This window comes from Leuciscus leuciscus (genome assembly GCF_965113295.1).
Source record: "Leuciscus leuciscus genome assembly, chromosome: 20".
Classification (NCBI taxonomy): domain Eukaryota; kingdom Metazoa; phylum Chordata; class Actinopteri; order Cypriniformes; family Leuciscidae; genus Leuciscus; species Leuciscus leuciscus.
The window spans coordinates 18843293-18861873 of record NC_138744.1 but is presented as its reverse complement, the minus strand read 5'-3'; the positions used below and the strand labels follow the sequence as shown (position 1 = coordinate 18861873).

At 37.8% G+C, this 18581-nt stretch overlaps 1 protein-coding gene across 2 annotated transcripts; it reads right to left on the bottom strand.

The window, feature by feature from the left end:
• Window positions 1-2775: 2775 nt before the first annotated feature.
• rasip1 (Ras interacting protein 1) lies at window positions 2776-17215 on the bottom strand. 2 transcript variants are annotated; one of them, XM_082149206.1, is made up of 16 exons: window positions 16867-17215; window positions 15692-15813; window positions 14303-14751; window positions 12669-12929; window positions 12345-12574; window positions 11741-11902; window positions 11130-11334; window positions 8910-9208; window positions 8439-8600; window positions 7362-7402; window positions 5533-5687; window positions 4864-4976; window positions 4484-4772; window positions 4172-4335; window positions 3913-4054; window positions 2776-3320 (listed from the first exon to the last, which is right to left on the bottom strand). In XM_082149206.1, exons 2-16 carry the CDS (start codon window positions 15811-15813, stop codon window positions 3142-3144), a joined length of 2973 nt encoding a protein of 990 aa, XP_082005332.1. In that variant the 5' UTR covers window positions 16867-17215; the 3' UTR covers window positions 2776-3141. The 2 variants fall into 2 exon arrangements, with proteins under 2 accessions (XP_082005332.1, XP_082005333.1); XM_082149207.1 differs by having other exon boundaries at window positions 16960-17215.
• Between the last annotated feature and the right edge of the window lie 1366 nt (window positions 17216-18581).

The following is an 18581-nucleotide window of genomic DNA, read 5'->3' as shown; positions in this document are numbered from 1 at the left end:
GCACTTCGGAAGTTTGAAAAGCAAAAGCAGAAGTTATTTTTTTTACAAAAATCATCAAATTGCAACAAAGCGGGAGGGCATGCACTTGCCCTTGCCATCCAGAATAAAAGAGAACATCCCAATCGAGTGAAGGGATCTGTGGAAACTGTGGTTCCTAATTATTGCGATCCAACATTTGCCTCGCATTTCAGGATGAAAAGACAAACATTTCAGGTGAAGGATAATCCACTTCTTACCTCCAAGACTGTGTTATGATCTATATGACCTTATTATTTTTATTGTGAGTATTAGGCTTATCATTATTGCTGATCACTGTTGATATGCTATATTTTAACTATAAAACTCTTACGTCAAACATGTCTTCTAATATCTTCGATTGTTGCCGAGCTGCAGCGGACACATTTGTAAACGACTTTACTTGGACCCACTGTGCGAGCTGTCTCTTTAATACTGCATGGTTTATATACATGTTGCTGCTGATTGGGCTGACATTTTTGACACACCCACCAAACAAGAGAAAACGTATCTCAAACCCTGTTGCACACCGTTTCCAGGAAACATGTCGTTCAACCCGGAAACCGGTTTGAGCTTGAACGTGCCCCAGTTATTCATAAGACAGCTACTTACTGATGCTTTTCTGTTCTATCTTGAATAACGTGATGCGCTGTTTCTCTGAAATTTCCAAAAGCTCATAAAATATAATACTTTGTCCTGGCTTGATATGCAGTCTAATGGTCTAACGAAATCAAAATTTTATTGTACCAATTTAATAGGCCTAATACTTTCTATTTGAGTTATTTCAGGGCATGACCGCCCTGAGTGTAAAGAAAATCATGATTGGTTGGTGTGAGAGTGCTATGATTGGTCATAGCAAATGGCTATTATCTGATTGGCTTAAGTAGATGGTCACGTTGGGTGGAATGAGTCCACATATTCATGGATTTGTCTGCATGTCTTGACACTAGAAGTGTTTTAAAATCTACAAATGCAAGCGGGGATCAATAAATGCACTGGAAGCGATCCACTAATGCATGCAGCGATTCACAAATGTGTAGAAAGTGATTCACAAATGAATTACAGGCAGAATAATGTTTGTGACATTAAACACATTTGTTTCTATTTGCAAATCTTCTTTTTTTTTTCTTTTGCGAAACTCTTTACATTTATTTGTGGATCTTAATCTATTTATTTGGAATAATGCAACAATTCTAACCCCATAGTATATACTCATGACGGGGGAGGAGAGAGAGTGAGCAAGAGGGATATTTGAAGAAAGACTGTAGAAAGCAAGATGGCTGAGAGACATTACAAAAGAGATAAGGTCAGAGTAATATTACTGGAAAAAGAAAGGTTAGGATCAGGCAAGAGCTTTAGGACCCACGTTAATATTAGAAAAGCTTTCCAGCGCTTGAGAGACCTAAGCGGGAAGGCCTGAAAACTGAGGTTGCGTTGTTTCTGCTCCATACAGAAGTAACATTGGTTTCGAGTGTGTGCTGCTGGCGACTTACAACGAGCTTGTATTTACTCATGTACTGTATGTTCATTTTTGTTCTTCCAAGTTCCTTGTCGTTAGTTTGTTATCTTTGCTTTATTTTTTGCAAAATATTATTTTGCTTCGCTCCTGCTCTGGTAAAGAGACATCCACTCTTGCATCGCGTGTTCGTGTATTATGGGGGTGGAGAAATGAAGGGAGGGGTGTGTGTGTTTGTTTAAATTGATTTAAAATATCATATTATTAATATATTTACAACAATGATTCTCAGAAATCACTTACTGCACCTTTAACTTATAAAGTTCAGAGCAGATCGGGAACACACACACATACATATAAAACATATTTTAAAAACGTATTATAAATGTACATTTATTTGTATCATATTAACACCAAGAATAAAATGTTCCTGTTGTCGCTGCCTAGCGTTGTCGTAGTAACATTCCATGTGAAGCTAATGAGGAAAATTACATGGACTTTCATTGCTCCCTTTGCCAAGTGCATTCCAAACGGCTTCATGAAACACAAATGCTCCCTCCAAAGTCCCCACTTCAAAGGCTCTGCCCTTCGGAGTGAGTAGGGCATAGGGATGCACACTTCCGATTGGAATTTGCCCTTACTAGTAAACATCAACTAGGCCTATATGAACAGTATCACAGAAAAAGATAACCCATATGTTTACCCAGGGTTTACCCTGACTTCAAAGTAGTAGAACTATCAAAATGCTATATTACCCACACAAATATTTAGGAATATCTTTCTAAACATTGGTTCCATGGAAACTAGAGTTATTACTGCAGTAAAATTGTGATAACTTGGGATTAGTTGAACCGTTATAAAATAAAAATTTTTTTAAAGAAAAATAAATCCCCATATTAATTTATTATGGTTTTCAGTAGTAACAATATCTGTTGGTAACAGTAACTGTGGTATTTAGGTAAACTAGTATGTGGTTGCCCTGGTAAATGTTTGTAAAGGCACCTGCAAGTATCAGTATTTCCACTGTAAACACATGGCATATAACAAGTAGACTATTTAAAATTGAAAACCCTTCTAGAATTCCATTATATAAATTTTCAGGATACTGATCCACGACAATATATGTCATAAGTGATTTGCCTTTTTAGTGTACTGGTGGTTTAACTGACCAGTGGTGTTTCTCACTAACTAATCGTTGAATCCATTGCGATCATGCCACCCAGTGTTGATCAATAGAACAGCAGGTGGCCTCCACAGACTCTCACAAACTATGAGAATCCATTAATAATAATAATAAAACATGCCAGGGGATATATGTAATTTTTATTTATTACAGAAATACAAACAGTGAAAAACCTACTTTAACAGAACATTAGAAGACTGTGTAAAATAAACTGGCATTTATCATTGCAACCAGGCAATGAATTTCCTATAACATAAATCTTTAAGGTAACCAATGCGATTAATTATACATATTCATAATTAAGCCAGTGTATTTCCTTTAAAATCAAACAGATGTGCTTGATAGCCAAAGAAAGAAGGAATGTCACCTGAAATGAATTTTACATGTACAGGCCCTTATGTAGCCTACTATAGTATCTAAAGACTGATAGTTTCTCTATATGAGAACTAGATAATGTTCATAATTTCACAACTGGAATGAAATAATGTTACAGTCTAGTCCTCTGATTAGCAGGAAGTTCATCCTGGTCGAGCCCCCACAGGAATGTTCGCAGGCGTGTCACTTCCTTCAGTAGATCAGGGCTTGGGATTGGCTGAGTCAGGTCCAGGCGAGGCGTCTCGTTAGGCAAGATAAGAGGAGGATGGTCCAAGAAACTCTCAAAAATATCTGAAAACATGTGAATAATATTAAAGAAAAAAAATTATATATTACGTATAATATAGTATACATAATACATATTATATTACATAGGATATTACATATTCACTACAATTGAAAAGTTTGGGGTCAGTAAAAACATTTTTAATATATTTTTGAAAGAGGTATTTTATGCTAAGCAAGAATGCATTTATTTATTCATAAATACAGTAAAAATTGTAATATTGTGATTTTTTTTTTTATGTTTTTGAAAGAGGTCTTTTATGCTAACCAAGAATGCATTTATTTATTCAAAAATTCAGTAAAAATGGTAATATTATGATATTTTGTTACAACTTGATATAACTGTATATTGTGAATATATTTTAAAATTTAATTGTGGTGTTGAAGCTGAATGTCTTTACTGTCACTTTTGATCAGTTTAATACATCTTTGCTGAATAAAAGTATTAATTTCTTAAAAAAAAACAAAAAAACATTTACTGATCCCAAACTTTTGAACAGTAGTGTATATAAAAGAAGTTGATGTAACCTATAGTTTAGGGGCGTATTATCATCACTTTTTAAAAATAAGTTGTTAATTTATTAAGGTTGTGACTCACCACCTCCAAGCTCGGTATCGAGAGGCGGAGCCCATGAGGAAGGTGGGGCTCTCGTTGGTCCAAGTTTATAATGAGTGAGAAGATGGTGAAGCTGGGAAGGATTTAGCAAGGAATGTTCTTCCTGTAAACTTGACCAGGATGACTGAAGGAAGAGAGTGAAATGTATTGTCATGTGACTGAATTATGGATGTTAAATATCATTGTGCTAGTATTTATATTCATATTCAGCGCAGAGGACCGTTTGTTCTCAGACTCTCACCTGAATAAGGCGTGTCTTAGGTATGCACAGGAAATTGACCGTAACTGATAGTTTCTTTAGAAACTCTGATGCAATATCTCCAAGGCCTGCTCCTTGTAGCCAGTCTAGAACCAGGTCCAGATTTGTTCGAATTTGAACCGCACGTGACCAAGAGAACAGACTGTCTGTTTAAGATGGAACGAACAAATCATTTTCAACATCACACTGCTGGTCCAGCCATAAACTCATTGCCATCACAAGTCAGCTTCTGTCATCGCTGCCCGAAACCATGCGCAAACACAATTGTGTTTATGAAAGATTGTAAATTCTCACCTCTCTCCAAGAGTGTGTTGAGAAGAGACGTGTTTGTGAAGAAGAAGAGGTAGCCAAATGTTTGGGAGGTTAGCGGCGGAGAGAGGCAAGCTTCTCGGGAAAGCTGCAGAGAGCAGCGATACACTTCCACCAGTCCAGCCACTGTGGGCGGCAAAGTGGAGACGTCCTCTTCCTCGTCTCCTTCACCTTCACTACCTGCTCTGTCCTTGGCTCCTGCTTTTCCTTTCTTCTTCTCCTCACTGGAGAAGGGGTTAGTGTCTAACAGTGCTGGGAGGAGGGAGTATAATGTCTGAAAGAGAGAGGAAATGAGATATGAATACATATAAAACATTATATAAAAAAATGGGTCATTTAAGCAGCACTGATGCACATTCTCTCACCTTGGTCAGATGGTAAACACATTGCTGAAAGGTGTGCATAATGACGTCGTCCAGCTGTGCCAGCGCCTCAGAACAGGTGTCCATGTCAGCCGAAAGCACAGGGTCACCCGGGGCTACAGGTTAATGTGAGACAAAACTTACCATACATAACTCAAAATGTCCATAAAATCACAAGGAGAAATATTCAGACCACCCCAGGTGTGACTAAGTAGCTGATTATTAACATTGATAATTTATAATAATTGCAATTAGTTTCAGCATATTCATTGACAATAAAATGCTATTTTACGAGCTCATCTTTGAAAGAAAACTTGTTGACAATGCACAATATGTTATCATATGACAAGTACATTTTGACATTTGCCAAAGATTTTAACGTTTACTCCATGAGCTGCTTGTATTTGAGTTGTATGAGCCATAAGTTAGTAGGTTGAATATATTCTCATTGTAATTCTTTTCAAAGTTCAGGCCTATTCCGCATGTCATAATGTTTGCTTAGACTAGCAGGTTTACCAAAAAAGGTCAAGATGGGATAGTTAGAGATGAGAGAAAACTGATTTATTTTAACAAAAGACATAACACGTCTACAGCAGAAGATATGGCACATTGTGTAATACAAGTATTTTTGGTTTTCAGAAAACATGCTGTAATCTCTGATCTCTCTCTCACCTTCAAATTCCCATTCTTTTTCCATGGCTTCGACTTTGACCTGAAAGAAGTTGAGGAGCTCTGTGGCATTGGACATCCAGAACATGAGAGGTTGAAGGTCAGATGAGAGCTTCTGCACGCTTGGGGGAGGAAGTTCAACCTCAGCTTCTGCTGGGCTGAACAACCATAAAAAAATTAAAATAAACATTATAAAGCATCTGCATTGTGCACAAAATGCACACATATATATTGATACATTGCTCTGTTTAAATTATTTGTTTTTAAAATGTGAATACATGGTTGGTCACCATCTGACATTTTTAGCTTGTGGCATCAAATTATAAGTTTTATCATTTCTAAAGTTTTCAAACTGTTGGTTCACACCAAGAACGATAACTATATTAGCGTCCGCACCAGCGGATGATATCATTCTGTTTATTCTAAGTGCACACTACAGTTTTGCCGTCTACCGCTTCAAATGCTCAAGCTCTTTAAAGCAGGATGGATTCTGATAGGCTGTCATTGTTTTACATCACTTCCATCAGCTGGGGGGAAAAAATTCTGAAAGTGATTCCAATGACATTGTTTCTCTGTGTCATTATCATTATAGGTGTGGTCTGGATTCTGCTAGTCTTTGATATTTAGAAAGATTTTTAGAAGATTTTTTGCCTTTAGAGGAAAATGTTATATATAAAAATTATAAAAATGTATGACCAGACACTGGTGAAGAGAATATCTTTGATCATCTCCTAATAAGGCCACATATTAAGGTCTGGGTAGATGGCAATCAGTTCTCGTAATCAACTTGTTGGATGCAGGAGAAATGGCTGCCCTATGGCAAGGTGAGGTCAGAGAACCTCTGAAACGGCAAGGCTTGTGGGCTGCTCCTGGTCAGCAATGGTCAGAATATATGTGAATATATATATTGGCCCTGGCCCCCAAAAAGTTGCCGTTGGGATTTAAATAGGCAAATGTTTAAGAGTCAATGATTGGATCGTTGTTTCAGGGCTTATTGTGTTTCTAGCATGTTATATTTTTGGCAACAGTTCTTTTAACTCCAATTGATGGAGTGTGAAGGTAAAAAAATAAATAAAATGTAAATAACAATGTAGGGAAACACTTAAGTAGACTTTACTGAGTACTTGACTCTTGCATTGTAAATACAAGTCTTGACCAAAAATGTATGCACCTCCTGATGGAAATAAATGTGATGATGTTATTCCCATCAAGAGGTGCATACATTTTTGGTCAAGATCTTGTATTGACAATGCAAGAGTCGAGCACTCTATAAAGTTTACTCCAGCACATCCCAAAGACTTTCAATTAATTTAAGATCTGGACTCAGAGGTGTTAATTCATGTGTGAAAATGATTCTTCATGCTCTCTGCCAACCATTCTTTCACAATTTGAGCCTGAGGAATCTTGACATTGTCATCCTGAAATATGGCCATGATGTGTCTTTCACATGGTTGATTAAGAAATGAAAATCGGGTTAGGGTTAGAAGAACAGTTGCCAAACATACAGTATAACATGCTAGAAACATAATAATCACTGCAATAATTATCCAATCATTGACTCTTAAGCATTTGCCTATTTAAGTCCAAACAGCTTCTTTTTTTTTTTTTTTTTCGAGCAGTGTATACATTTATTTTTGTGAAATATTATTTCATTATAAAACATTTTTTTATACATTAATTATATATTTAAACATTAAATACATAAAAACACAACACATTCTCAGTGCTGGGTAAGGTGATAGGAATTTACTGTTTACAGGCCTGTCACTGAGCAACAATGTTTGAACAGTGTATACAGATCTACAGCATGGAGAGGTAGTGCAGGTTCTTACTTTTGTGTTGGATGTTTGTCACCGAACTCTTTAATTTTGTCCTGAAAGATGAATAATGGAACAGAGAGAGAGAGAGAGAGAGAGAGATTAATGCAGACTCGGATGAATGCATGGGTGGGAGTGTTTGGCTGATGTGTCCGGACAATGACAGCACATTTTCCAAACGGGTGGAAATGACATCAGTCAACCTCTGTTTACAAACTACGGCGAAATTCCAATGAAAGCCTATCTGTGTCTGCAGCTGTGGCTCCTCAACCACAGTTTAACAGTGCAGAGAGAGTCCATTTTACGACACTCCCGTTCAATAAACTATTAGTGTTTGTTGTGTGTTTTAACTGTTACTCCAGTTTTATCTGTGCCTTAGTTTGACAAAACAACTTTGCATGAGCCAAAGAGGAGAGAAAAAGTGTAAGGAACAGTGATGGCCTGTTCAAATCATGTCATGTTCAATATCACATTTGCATTCCAATAACCGTCTCACTGCTGTTACATAACAGCCGGTTGGGCTGTGCTTCACTTTACTCTTAATAAAGGTTGTGGTTTTACACTTTATGATATCATGATATTTAATGTCATCTAGACCAGTGGTTCCCAGCCTATTTTGTCCCATGAGTGAGGCTCAAGCACCACTTCATCAACATCGAATCAGACATAATGTGTTCATTTTTACTAATATTTTACTGTACATAATTTAGAATGATTTTAGAATATAGAATATAGAATTTAGAATATTATTAAAATGACTATAACTACAATGATTCACTTAAAAACATATCTAAAAATGTACTTTATTTTTAATAAAAAAGACCCAGAAGTATTTGTCATGATATAATTCCATTTAGTTTGATCTTGGTTTGATTGGTAGACATTTGATGGGATGAAAATGACAAAACAGAAATACTTTTTAAAAAATCTGAATGTGAGCCGTTAACTAAAAGCACTAGATTAATGCTTAATTCAATTGTTAAAATAATAATAAAGATAATTATTTAATTATTGATTGTATATATATTCATTTAAAAACTGTCATTTCTGTTTTATAGGTTTAACAAAACAAAAGCACTTTTGGACACTTACCCAAACAATTCCTTTGATCTGATTGGCTGCCTTTAAAAGCAGTTGTGGTGTTAATTCAGGATCCAGATGTTTAGAGGCGTAGTCAATCATGAGCGACAGAAGAAAGGCAGGTGCTAAGGCCCCGCCCCCTGAATCTGGACTGGAATTCTTCGAAATAATTTCCTGAAATTAAAGTAGAAGTAGTAACCGATTTGTATAAATAAATATTATGATGCCATGGCAAAACTGAATCTACTGCAGTATTTGTTACACCGGTGATTATATTTTTCCTAAATTAAGTTTCATTGCAACACTCACTAAGTATGCCGTATTATAAACATTTACGCAGAAATGTTGGCTGAACTGTGCTGTGATTTCCGTTCAGTAAATCATTATGATAAAATCCCCCTGTCAGAACTCTGTATTTACATGCACTACTGTTTGTTTATGACAGATATATCAGAAGGAGCATTCGATCGTATCAGTGTTTACCTGCAGCAAGGCATCGGCATGTTTGGCCTGGAATCTCAGTAGTGATTCTGTGGACCCCAGATACTGCCGAAGCATTTCCTGTCTATCTGTCATCCCACCAGGGCCGTAGGAAGTTGACATGTCACCTTGCCATGGTGGCGGTAAGGCCAGGGGCGGGGCGGGGGTCACACGGGGGTCACGGTAAAGGAAAAGGAAGTGGCTGCCAAGACCCAACAAGTCTCCTGGCTTTAGGGCTGCTTCTCTATAAAGTGGAGCTCCATTAAGAGTGACAGGTCCTCCTCTGAATGGACGGGCCAAGGCTAAGGAAGAATGAGAACAAGAAGCATAATTGCAGACAGTATTGGGCAAGCTATTCAAAACATGTTGCTAGCTGAACTAGCAACAGAAGAAAAATAGCTAAGCTAAGCTAAAAGCTGAAAAACTAGTTGCACTAGAAGCTACAGTACATTGCAAAAGTAGCTTGCTATGCATTTAAGCTATTTACATTTTTAACAAATATGAAATATTTAAAATAGTAAGCTGTAATTTTATCTAATAGCTTACACGTTTAAACAAAATCCCCAAAAGAATTAAAACAGAAAACTATAAATTGCTAGTTACTGTTTGTGCAAACTGAATAATTACCATATTCATGAACAATGGTATTCGTTTGGTACTCCAATATACCACAGTACTACCATGGTACATACAGAACAAAAATACATAGAAACACTGTGGTATTTAATTGCTTTTGTGTATTGTTAATGTTTTGATAGTTTTTTGTTTGATGAATGTCTTTACCTGCATCGTTTCACAAGCATGTGAAAGAGTTAACCATGAAATAAAAATGTACCTTTTTTGGAATATTACAGTATTTATTATAAATGATTTATCCATGCACATTATTATTTATTTATTTTTAATTCATGTACCCTTGTAATCTTTAATCAAAATAACTTCCCCTCCTACTTGCAGCAACATCTCTTATCTTCTCTGATGAGGTGTTTACTGGCGTGAGGTCACTCCTGTCACTCACATGACATCACCGCAATAGCAAACCACAACAATCCAATCAATTCCCAATGTGCAAAATCAAATCCCGTCCTACATTTTTTCTTGTTTGAGAAGCTATTTCACTCAGATATATGTCACAATAGGGAAGAAAAGACTACTGCAAACTCTATTTCTTCGTCGCTAGCAATATAAGCTAGCACAACGGAAGGATTTGCATGTTTGTTTCCAAGGGTTGTCACTAGTGATATTTTTTATTGTCCGTGTTATGCCTCCCACACTCTATACGATTTTCAAAGTAATCGGATTGCTGTTCTTTTCACACTGTTAGAAGTCACCGATGTCAATTCCCTTCAAAACACATTTCACACTACAGGACTTGGATTGCAGACAGGTCTAGATATTTAACGTGCTACATATCTCTCGGGCATCACTGACAATATTTAACATGCAAAATGTCTCTCGAGCATCGGAGATGTCACTGTGAACTAGCACAGATTTGCCTCTCATTTTGGGCTTTTGTCGGCAATCTCCATTAAATGTTTATGAAAATCAGGGCTAGGGTGTGGGCGGCATTAGCAGACTAAATATCTAGACCTGTCTGCAGTCCAAGTCCTGTCATTTGAAATTTGTTTAGAATGAAACTGACATTGGCGAGGACCGACAGTTGTGCAGTGTAAAAAGAACAGAAATCCGACGACCTTGGAAGTCTTATAGTGTGTGGGCAGCAGCATAAATACCTCTCGGGCATCTGCAATGCATTGGCACTTGTCTCAGTTTCTTGCCTTTGAAAACTGACACATAGTGATCGTCAGCTGAGGTCATGATTGAGTGCAGATTTGCCTCAAATTTCTGGCTTTTGTTGGTGATTTCCATTAACTGTAGGTGAGTGGAAAACCAGGGCAAAAATCGGGCAGGGTGTGGGCAGCATTATAAAGCATCAAAAAAGTGAAAAAGTAATGTTTATCAGCACCATTTAATCAATAAAATGGCTCAAATGCAAATATATTTAGTTAAACCACCCAACACTGATTGCAGTGTTTCTTGACGTCAGTAGTAACTGTTCCTGTTTTATCACGAATGTTTGAAATCCTTGGTGCTGCATTATTGAATGCAAATGTAAAAAATGATCAAAATCAGAGCCCAGGTGCAACAAACCCCTTACGTTTCGTTCTGTGAAATGTTCTTCATTGCTTTTATCTGTCTTTTGTTAGCTTGGTGTCAGGGTACCTTGACCGCGTGGTTGCTCTGGGACGGCTGTGTCTCTTCTGATCAGGAGGTGTCGGGCAAGCAGGTCAGGAGCTGAGAGGTAAGTGTCCACTTTTAGAGGCCTCTTCCCCTTCCTCTCTCTCTCCCTGTCCATCTCACGCTCACGGAATGTTGGCTTCCGCCCAAAAACATGTGTGTGACCCGTCATTATGTACAACACAAAGTCCTGAACAAATAATAAACAAGAAAGTGAGAGAGTGAGAAGGAGAACAACGAGAGTGGAAAAAAGCTGTTATCATCTTCATTGTGGTCTTTACTACAATCTGTGCAATCTCCTATCTTAAGTTGCAGAAATACAGCGACGATAAGGAATGAAGAGTGTTACAGTTTTCGACAATATGTGCTTGTGTGAGGTCATTGTGCAGAGATGAAGCAGTAGACACAGCATGCTTGTGTTGGTATTGTGCAGCCCGTGTGTGTTTATAGAGCTTCTGTATGGCTGTTTTGTGCAGTTTGTTCAATGGCCATTCCACTCAAAGGTATGAAAGCTTTGATGGTATGTTGTGATTAGAGGAATACAGGAATTATGTCATGGGATGGCTGTAAGATAAGTGAGTTGATGCATGTCTAGCCTTGCTCTGGTCATAGCCCTGCAGTAACAGGAAGTAAGGCCGATCTGTCGGTGGAAGGATCAGACTCTGCGACATCACTTCCAGGTCACAGGTGTCTTTCTCTTCCTCTGCTGCACGAGTACGTCTGTCCGCCTCACATCCACCACCTCTCGGACCAGGGACCTGAAAAATCACACAAGGATAGTACTGGGAATGGATTACATGCATTTATCATGACACACATAATACATTGACTTATGTTGTGTCATATTAGGTATAAATGACATTATAGGGCTAAACAATAAGGAAGCTCAGGTCAGGATCTCTCAGTGTGAGAGACTTTAATGGGGTGAAAATGTTGGAAGGGCAAGGAGAAATCAAGATCACTTAAAATATCTGTTAATTTGAACTTTTCATGACAAGGAATGGTTAGGAGAGGTTGTAAAATGTACAATTTGTCCATTGGAAGGGTAAAAATATTGGAAGGACAAGTAGAAATCTGAACTACTGGCCAAAACCGGACAAGCAGGGAAAAGTCCTTATTGTTGAGCCCTGCGTTATTAATTTGATTTCACATTATTGAGGTTGTAATGTATTGAAAAGTTGGTCTGCATCTTTATTTTACCTCTTCACCTTCAGTAGCCATCATGCTCACTATGTTCTTTCTATCCTTTCCATTGTTTGAGGCATTTCCAGAACGCCGAGGGTCATTGGTGGCAGTGTTGCCCTGACGACGTCTTAGACTCAGGTTCATATCACTAATACTCCTCCTAAGTTCTGTGTTCCGCCCTCGATGACCTCGTTCTTCTTCTGGACCACCCCCAGAAGACATGCGGCTCCGCCTCCAACGTACACCTGTTACCATAATAGTGTTTTCCCACAAATTAATTGCCACGCTGGTTAATACACTCGTAAAATCTCTTACAGTTAAATACGAAGATGTTCCAACCTTGATAGCTCTCTCCATCCCTCTCTCTCTCTTTCTCCTTCTCTTTCTCCTCCCTCTCGTATTCATCAAGGCGCTGGATCTCAAACCGTCGTTCAAAACCATCCTTGGGTCTCCACATATCCACTAGCTGTAAGGGGCATTCCCAGGATGCCACGCCCCTTCGACACTCTGTTTGCCATTTAATGGCTCCATCTGGCTGCGGAATGGGCTTTCCAATGACATCACATAACAGGAAGTCCTCGGGGGAATATTTCTGGAGAGCTGACCAGGTGAACAGGAAGTCAGGACATTCAGAGGGGAATGATACAATGAGCGGGTAAAGCCTAATTTCCTATATATAATCTGTGATGTCTGCACTCAAATGCATATTTAATTATCTGCAGCTTGCTTTTGATGTTTTATTTCTCCATCCATTACAAGACTGAGATAATGGATGAATGAACCCAATATGCTACAGTGGACCCATATGAAACTGCCTAAATCATTATTTAATCACCCAATGTCATTCCAAATGTGTTAGTATCATATTTCTGAATAATCTTCACTTAATTCTTTATATACAACAATTCAAACACCACAAAAGCACCATAAAAGTGATTAATATGGACATTGCACTATATTCCAAGATTTTTAGTGAGGAATGGAATACACTATTCTTCAAAAGTTTGCCGTTAGTTTACATTGTTACAAAAGATTTCAATTTCAAATAATTGGTATTCGTTTGAACTTTCTATTCATAAAATAATCCAGAACTTTTTTTTAAAGTTTCGACAGAAATATTAAACAGCACAACTGTTTTCAACATTGATAATAATAATAAATGTTTCTTAAGCCGCAAATCAGCGTATTAGAATGATTTCTGAAGGATCATGTGACACTGAAGACTGGAGTAATGATGCTAAAGATTCAGCTTTGCATCACAGGAATAAATACCTGTTTAAAATATATTCAAATAGAAAACATTTATTCAAAATTGAAATAATATTTAACAATATTACTGTTTTTTACTGTATTTATCAAATACATGCAGCCTTGGTGAGCATAAGAGACTTCTTTTAAAAAACTTAAAACAAATCTTGGCCATAACACATGAAAGGACTGATGGCATTTTGGCTTTAATGACATCAAACCTGGCATGGCATGTCTGTGTGCCATTTCTGAATCTGAAAGGGGTTCGCAAATGAGATTTCAGAGCAACAGTGGAGGTCAATTATCAGTGAAAAATGACTTAAATTTCATGATATCTGTGACAAGTGAACTATATTTTACTACGTTCATTGGCATTGCACAAAACAATTTGCATTACAGGGCACAAGTCTGAAAGACTTAGGATACATTTATGGTGCTTTTGTCTTTTTTGGATTTTGACAGCTGTGGCCAGATCATTTGCATCATAAATGTATCCAAAAAATGTCTTTCAGACTTGTGAAAGACACAAGACACTTCAGGTACAAGTCTGAAAGACATTTTTTGCATACATTTATGGTGCTTTTGTCTTTTTTGGATTTTGACAGCTGTGGCTACATCATTGGCATTATTTTATGGGACTGTATTTTTTTTTTTTTTTACAAATGTACACATTAGTGACCACAACAGCTAACTAAACTGGTTGACCATTACAGGGAATGAAATACCTGCGTCTTCACTCTCGTTCTCTCGTTCTCTCTCAGTGTAGCGGGTGATGACCTGCTGAATGAGCTGGCGAGCAGTGGAGTGTATATTTGCCAGGAGGCTCCGATAGTTAGCGCCACTGGATAGGGCATCTCCATAGATCTTGACTAGCCCAGGGGCATTAGAGGAAGCAGGAGGCAGGTAGTGATGTGATGAAGGGGTGGCAGAATGCACCCATATTTCCCTCTCACGTTCTCCAATGGCGCGGTCTCGGTCGCTGTTGGACCGGCCTCTCAGGAAGAGGTGAGACAGCCTTTTGGCCCTGGACTGCTGATTGGCTGGGCGAGGGCGGAGGAAGGCAGGAGAAGGGGATGGAGAGGGTGGGGCAAGAGAAGGGGTGGAGTGAGAGAGGGAGGAAGGGACTGATGATGGGGCCTCGTGAAGGGAAGCGGCATCTGAGCTAGTTGTGGACCTGATAAAATGAAGGAACAGGAAGGAGGTGATTTACAAATCATTTATTGTATGTCAATTGTTATTGTATAAGCTGTCTACATACTCAGTGAGGTACTGTATGTATAGACATGTTGATGTCACATACAATTGTTTTATTAATGTGTCATCATTATTTGGAAGGAGGAATGTTAACACAGTGACTGTAAACATATGTCACTTACTCATGCCACTAATGTAGAGAAAGTAGTAAAAAAAATTTTGTCCAGATTAATTAATTGATTCAAAAATACAATTAAAAGTGTAATTCATCATACAATGACTTGAATACAATTATTCTATGATAAACATGTTCTAATTTTCTGAATTAATATTTGTTTTAATCTTTTTGAGTGGCATAAATTCAAAACTATTTGGGTGATACAACTGTCCTGATATTGTAATGAAGAAAAAAAAAATTATGTATCAAAATTATTGAAAAAATAACCTTAATAATTAATTTAGAAGGTCATGTGGTGCAACCAACATACAAACAGATATACAAATTAATTAATCATGAACTTATAACGAAGCGAGGGCCCTTGCAGATTTGTTTTAAATCTGCACAGGTCAAAATAAGGTCATAAGTAAAATATAATTTTTCTTATTGACCTTGAATGTGTGTCAAGGTCATAAGTCTTAGGTATTAAAAATATTAGATAATTTGACCTGTTTATGACAAGGCAAGTTTAGTTTATAAAATATCATGTGGTGCGACTCCCCCAAAACTTTGTGAATTATCAATTCATGATATTTATTTTAATACAAGATTTTCATATGAAAATAACATGAATACATTTCTAAGAGCTTGGCAAATGTCCTTTAAACTAGATTTTTGAAGGCTTTTTTTATACTTTACTTTATCAGGGACATTCTCTCTCTGTCATTGATCCAGAGAGTAAGAGAAAGTTCAGAACACTGACTTGACTGATGCTGCACTGGGCCAACGAGCTCCCAACTTGGCAAAGTGTTTCCGTGGAGAATTTATCCACAAGCCCACTGGGAAATGGAGCTTCCTAAATCGGGGACTGCCAGACTCCTCCATCTGAGGGAGGGAGTGAGAGAGGGAGGTGAGGGTTGGACGGGAGTGTGGAGAATGGAAAGATAAAATGGACAAAAATAAATTGAGAAAGGAAGGATCAGGGCAAGTAGGAAAAAGCAAGAAAGGGAAATGTCTTAACAGTCGGAGAAAAAAAGATGCAGAGAAACACCAGAAGAACATTGACATAAGATATCAATATTAGCCGTCGTGCAAGACTTTGAAGTTGTAAAAGATTTCATTTCCTGGGTTTGTGTCATTCATATGTATTCCTCTCCAAAATCAGATCTCGGCAGTGAATGACATTCAGTAGACAAATGGCAGGAAAAGCTAACATCTAGTTGAATAACCAGGACGTGCCGTGTCATACATTCTTCGTCATCTAACAGTCTATGAGTAACAGAGCATTAACGCAGCTAGCAGGGAATGCCACAAAGTTGACGGCAGGCGGTGAATAGTTATGGCTCTGAGAAAAAGATTTATTTCACATTCATGTCTACATGTCTAATGAAAAGCAGAGGTTTGGCACTGTTGCTCCTGAGCTAAGCAAACTCGTGGAAGTCAAGTAAGAGTCAAGTGGCTTCGCCAAGAGGCCATGACGAAGATATCAACCAACATGAAACTATCACTGCTGAGGATCAGCCATGCAGCCAAACCACATTCTATGAATATCATCCTTTTTATACTTTGATTAAAAGCGCTGAATGTCGGCTATGCATAATAACATACATGTTTTTGTCCTCCGCCCTGACTGTGGACTTCACCTCCATGTATCCTCGCAGACAGACGGGGAAAACCCCTGAACAGACCCCCTAAGTGTCAGCTGCCCTCTGTCGATCCTCAAAAGTGAACTTCACTTTTAATATGTTGACTCTGTGACCATAATTGATTTCATCACATTCTACAAAGTTAATGGTGGATGTAGAACAACCAAGACACAAAATTTACTACATTTGGTTGGGAAAGGCTTTCAGTATATGCTGACTAAAGCTCCAAACCTGTCATTTTGCATCAGTAAAATGGCTTTTCTCACCAGCGGATGATCTGAATACGACTTACCCACTGTGACGGGCTTCCTCTTTATAACAGGATAAATCTTCGGAATGGCTGTTGTTGTTTGTGAAGTGTATTATAATAATATAAAATAAATACCAGTGGAGGTCGGCTCTGTGTCTCCTTATTCCAGAATAATAAGGCTTAAATAGTCCATTTTCTGCATGAGGCCTTGCTTTGCTTTACCGGAATTTGTCCTTTCACCCAGTTTTTAGCATGTCTTTTTCATTTTCGATGTAAAAGTTGTTCTAGAAGGGTCCTCTAGTCCTTATTCTTGCTTTCTATTTCTTTCTAGTTTTCTTTCTCCCCTTTTCTGCATCTATAGATAGAGAAGCAGACCCATTGTTCTAAATGACAGAATTTCCTTCCTCCCCAATGGACAACACCTATATCCTGAGAAAAAGAGAGAGAGAGGGAGACAGAGAGAGAATATGAAATATACACATAAAGCAATGTCAAAGAAACTGCTGTATGTACTAAACGCAAGACAAAAAAATGTAATAAGCACTCGTCAGGATGTTTAATAGGCCTATGTCCATACAAAATCAAAACGGCGCCAGAAATTGTCTGAGAGTAGAACTCTTAGTAAGGGTAGACGCCATTTTGAATTTTACATGAATGAAAATGAGGTTGTGAGGGATAGACTTACAGTATTTACAGTGGCATTTGCTGTATAAAGGGCCTAGATCACATGTAATTTTCAATACTCAAAATTGTTTTATGGAGTTTTCTTCTAGTGAAAGTTCTTTGTTTCGTTTGGCATGCTGTTGAACAACACTACAGTCCATTGAACGTACTTCAATCCCTCACAGCCTCGTTTTCATTCCTGTCAGAAATTAAATATGGTGCTGCCCTAACTAAGATATATGGGGACAATCCTCAGGAAATATAATACATCTGAAAGAACTGAAACAGTATATATGTTTATTACCTAAAAGAATGGGCACAAGATTAATTAGCACTGGCCTCAGCATGTTTTACCCAACGCTCTTTGGTTTGTGTTGTAGGGCTTTTGAAAAAAAGAGGAAGCAGGAAACCTGGGACAGGATGTCAAAGACAGAGAGGCACCTGTAACCTTTAACCTTGTCAACAACAGAATGATGTGTCAGGAAAGAAGAAGCATTTGTATCCGTATATGTGAGTGTATACAAGAATAAAAGCATTTGAATGAATATACCAATACTTAACCATTGTTCTTGTTTAAAACCCACATCTAACTAAATTTAGTGAGGTTTATTCACAAAACAAGAATAAAATAGTAAAATAACTATTGTATATAATTTTGCTTTTCAAGTTATTTTTTATTTCAAGGAACATCCAGCTCTATATATATATATATATTTTTTTTTTTTTTTTTTTTTTTAAGTGTAAAGCAATAATGCTGTTCTACATAACATAAATGCACACACACACACACTCACATGCACCGTGTCAGACCAAAAGAGTCTGCTAAGAGCAGTTGGTCTCTCAGACAGGAAGCACTGACAGCAGGCTGTGAAGGCTCCTGTGCGTCATTCAGACTTGTCCCTCCATGTTTGTTTTTAGTATGTAAGTGAAAGCTCTTCCTGGCTCCTGGTCAGAGGGAATGGGTTTGGAATGAAGTGTACATACAGTAGCACACGCTTTCTTTGGTAAAAAAAAAAAAAGTTCTTATACATCTCTCTCACACTCCAACTCCAGCTCGGGAATGAGAAGATGGTTTGGTAGCCAGCAGTGCCCTA

Excerpts from the sequence above, each read along its gene's own strand:
- rasip1 (XM_082149206.1), bottom strand. The coding sequence starts at position 15,813 with ATGGAGGAGTCTGGCAGTCCCCGATTTAGGAAGCTCCATTTCCCAGTG. Across the intron at positions 9,209-11,129 it reads AGAGCAACCACGCGGTCAAG|CCTTGGCCCGTCCATTCAGA; the intron begins GTACCCTGACAC and ends ATTCTTCCTTAG. Across the intron at positions 4,773-4,863 it reads GTGTTTACCATCTGACCAAG|ACATTATACTCCCTCCTCCC; the intron begins GTGAGAGAATGT and ends TCTCTCTTTCAG.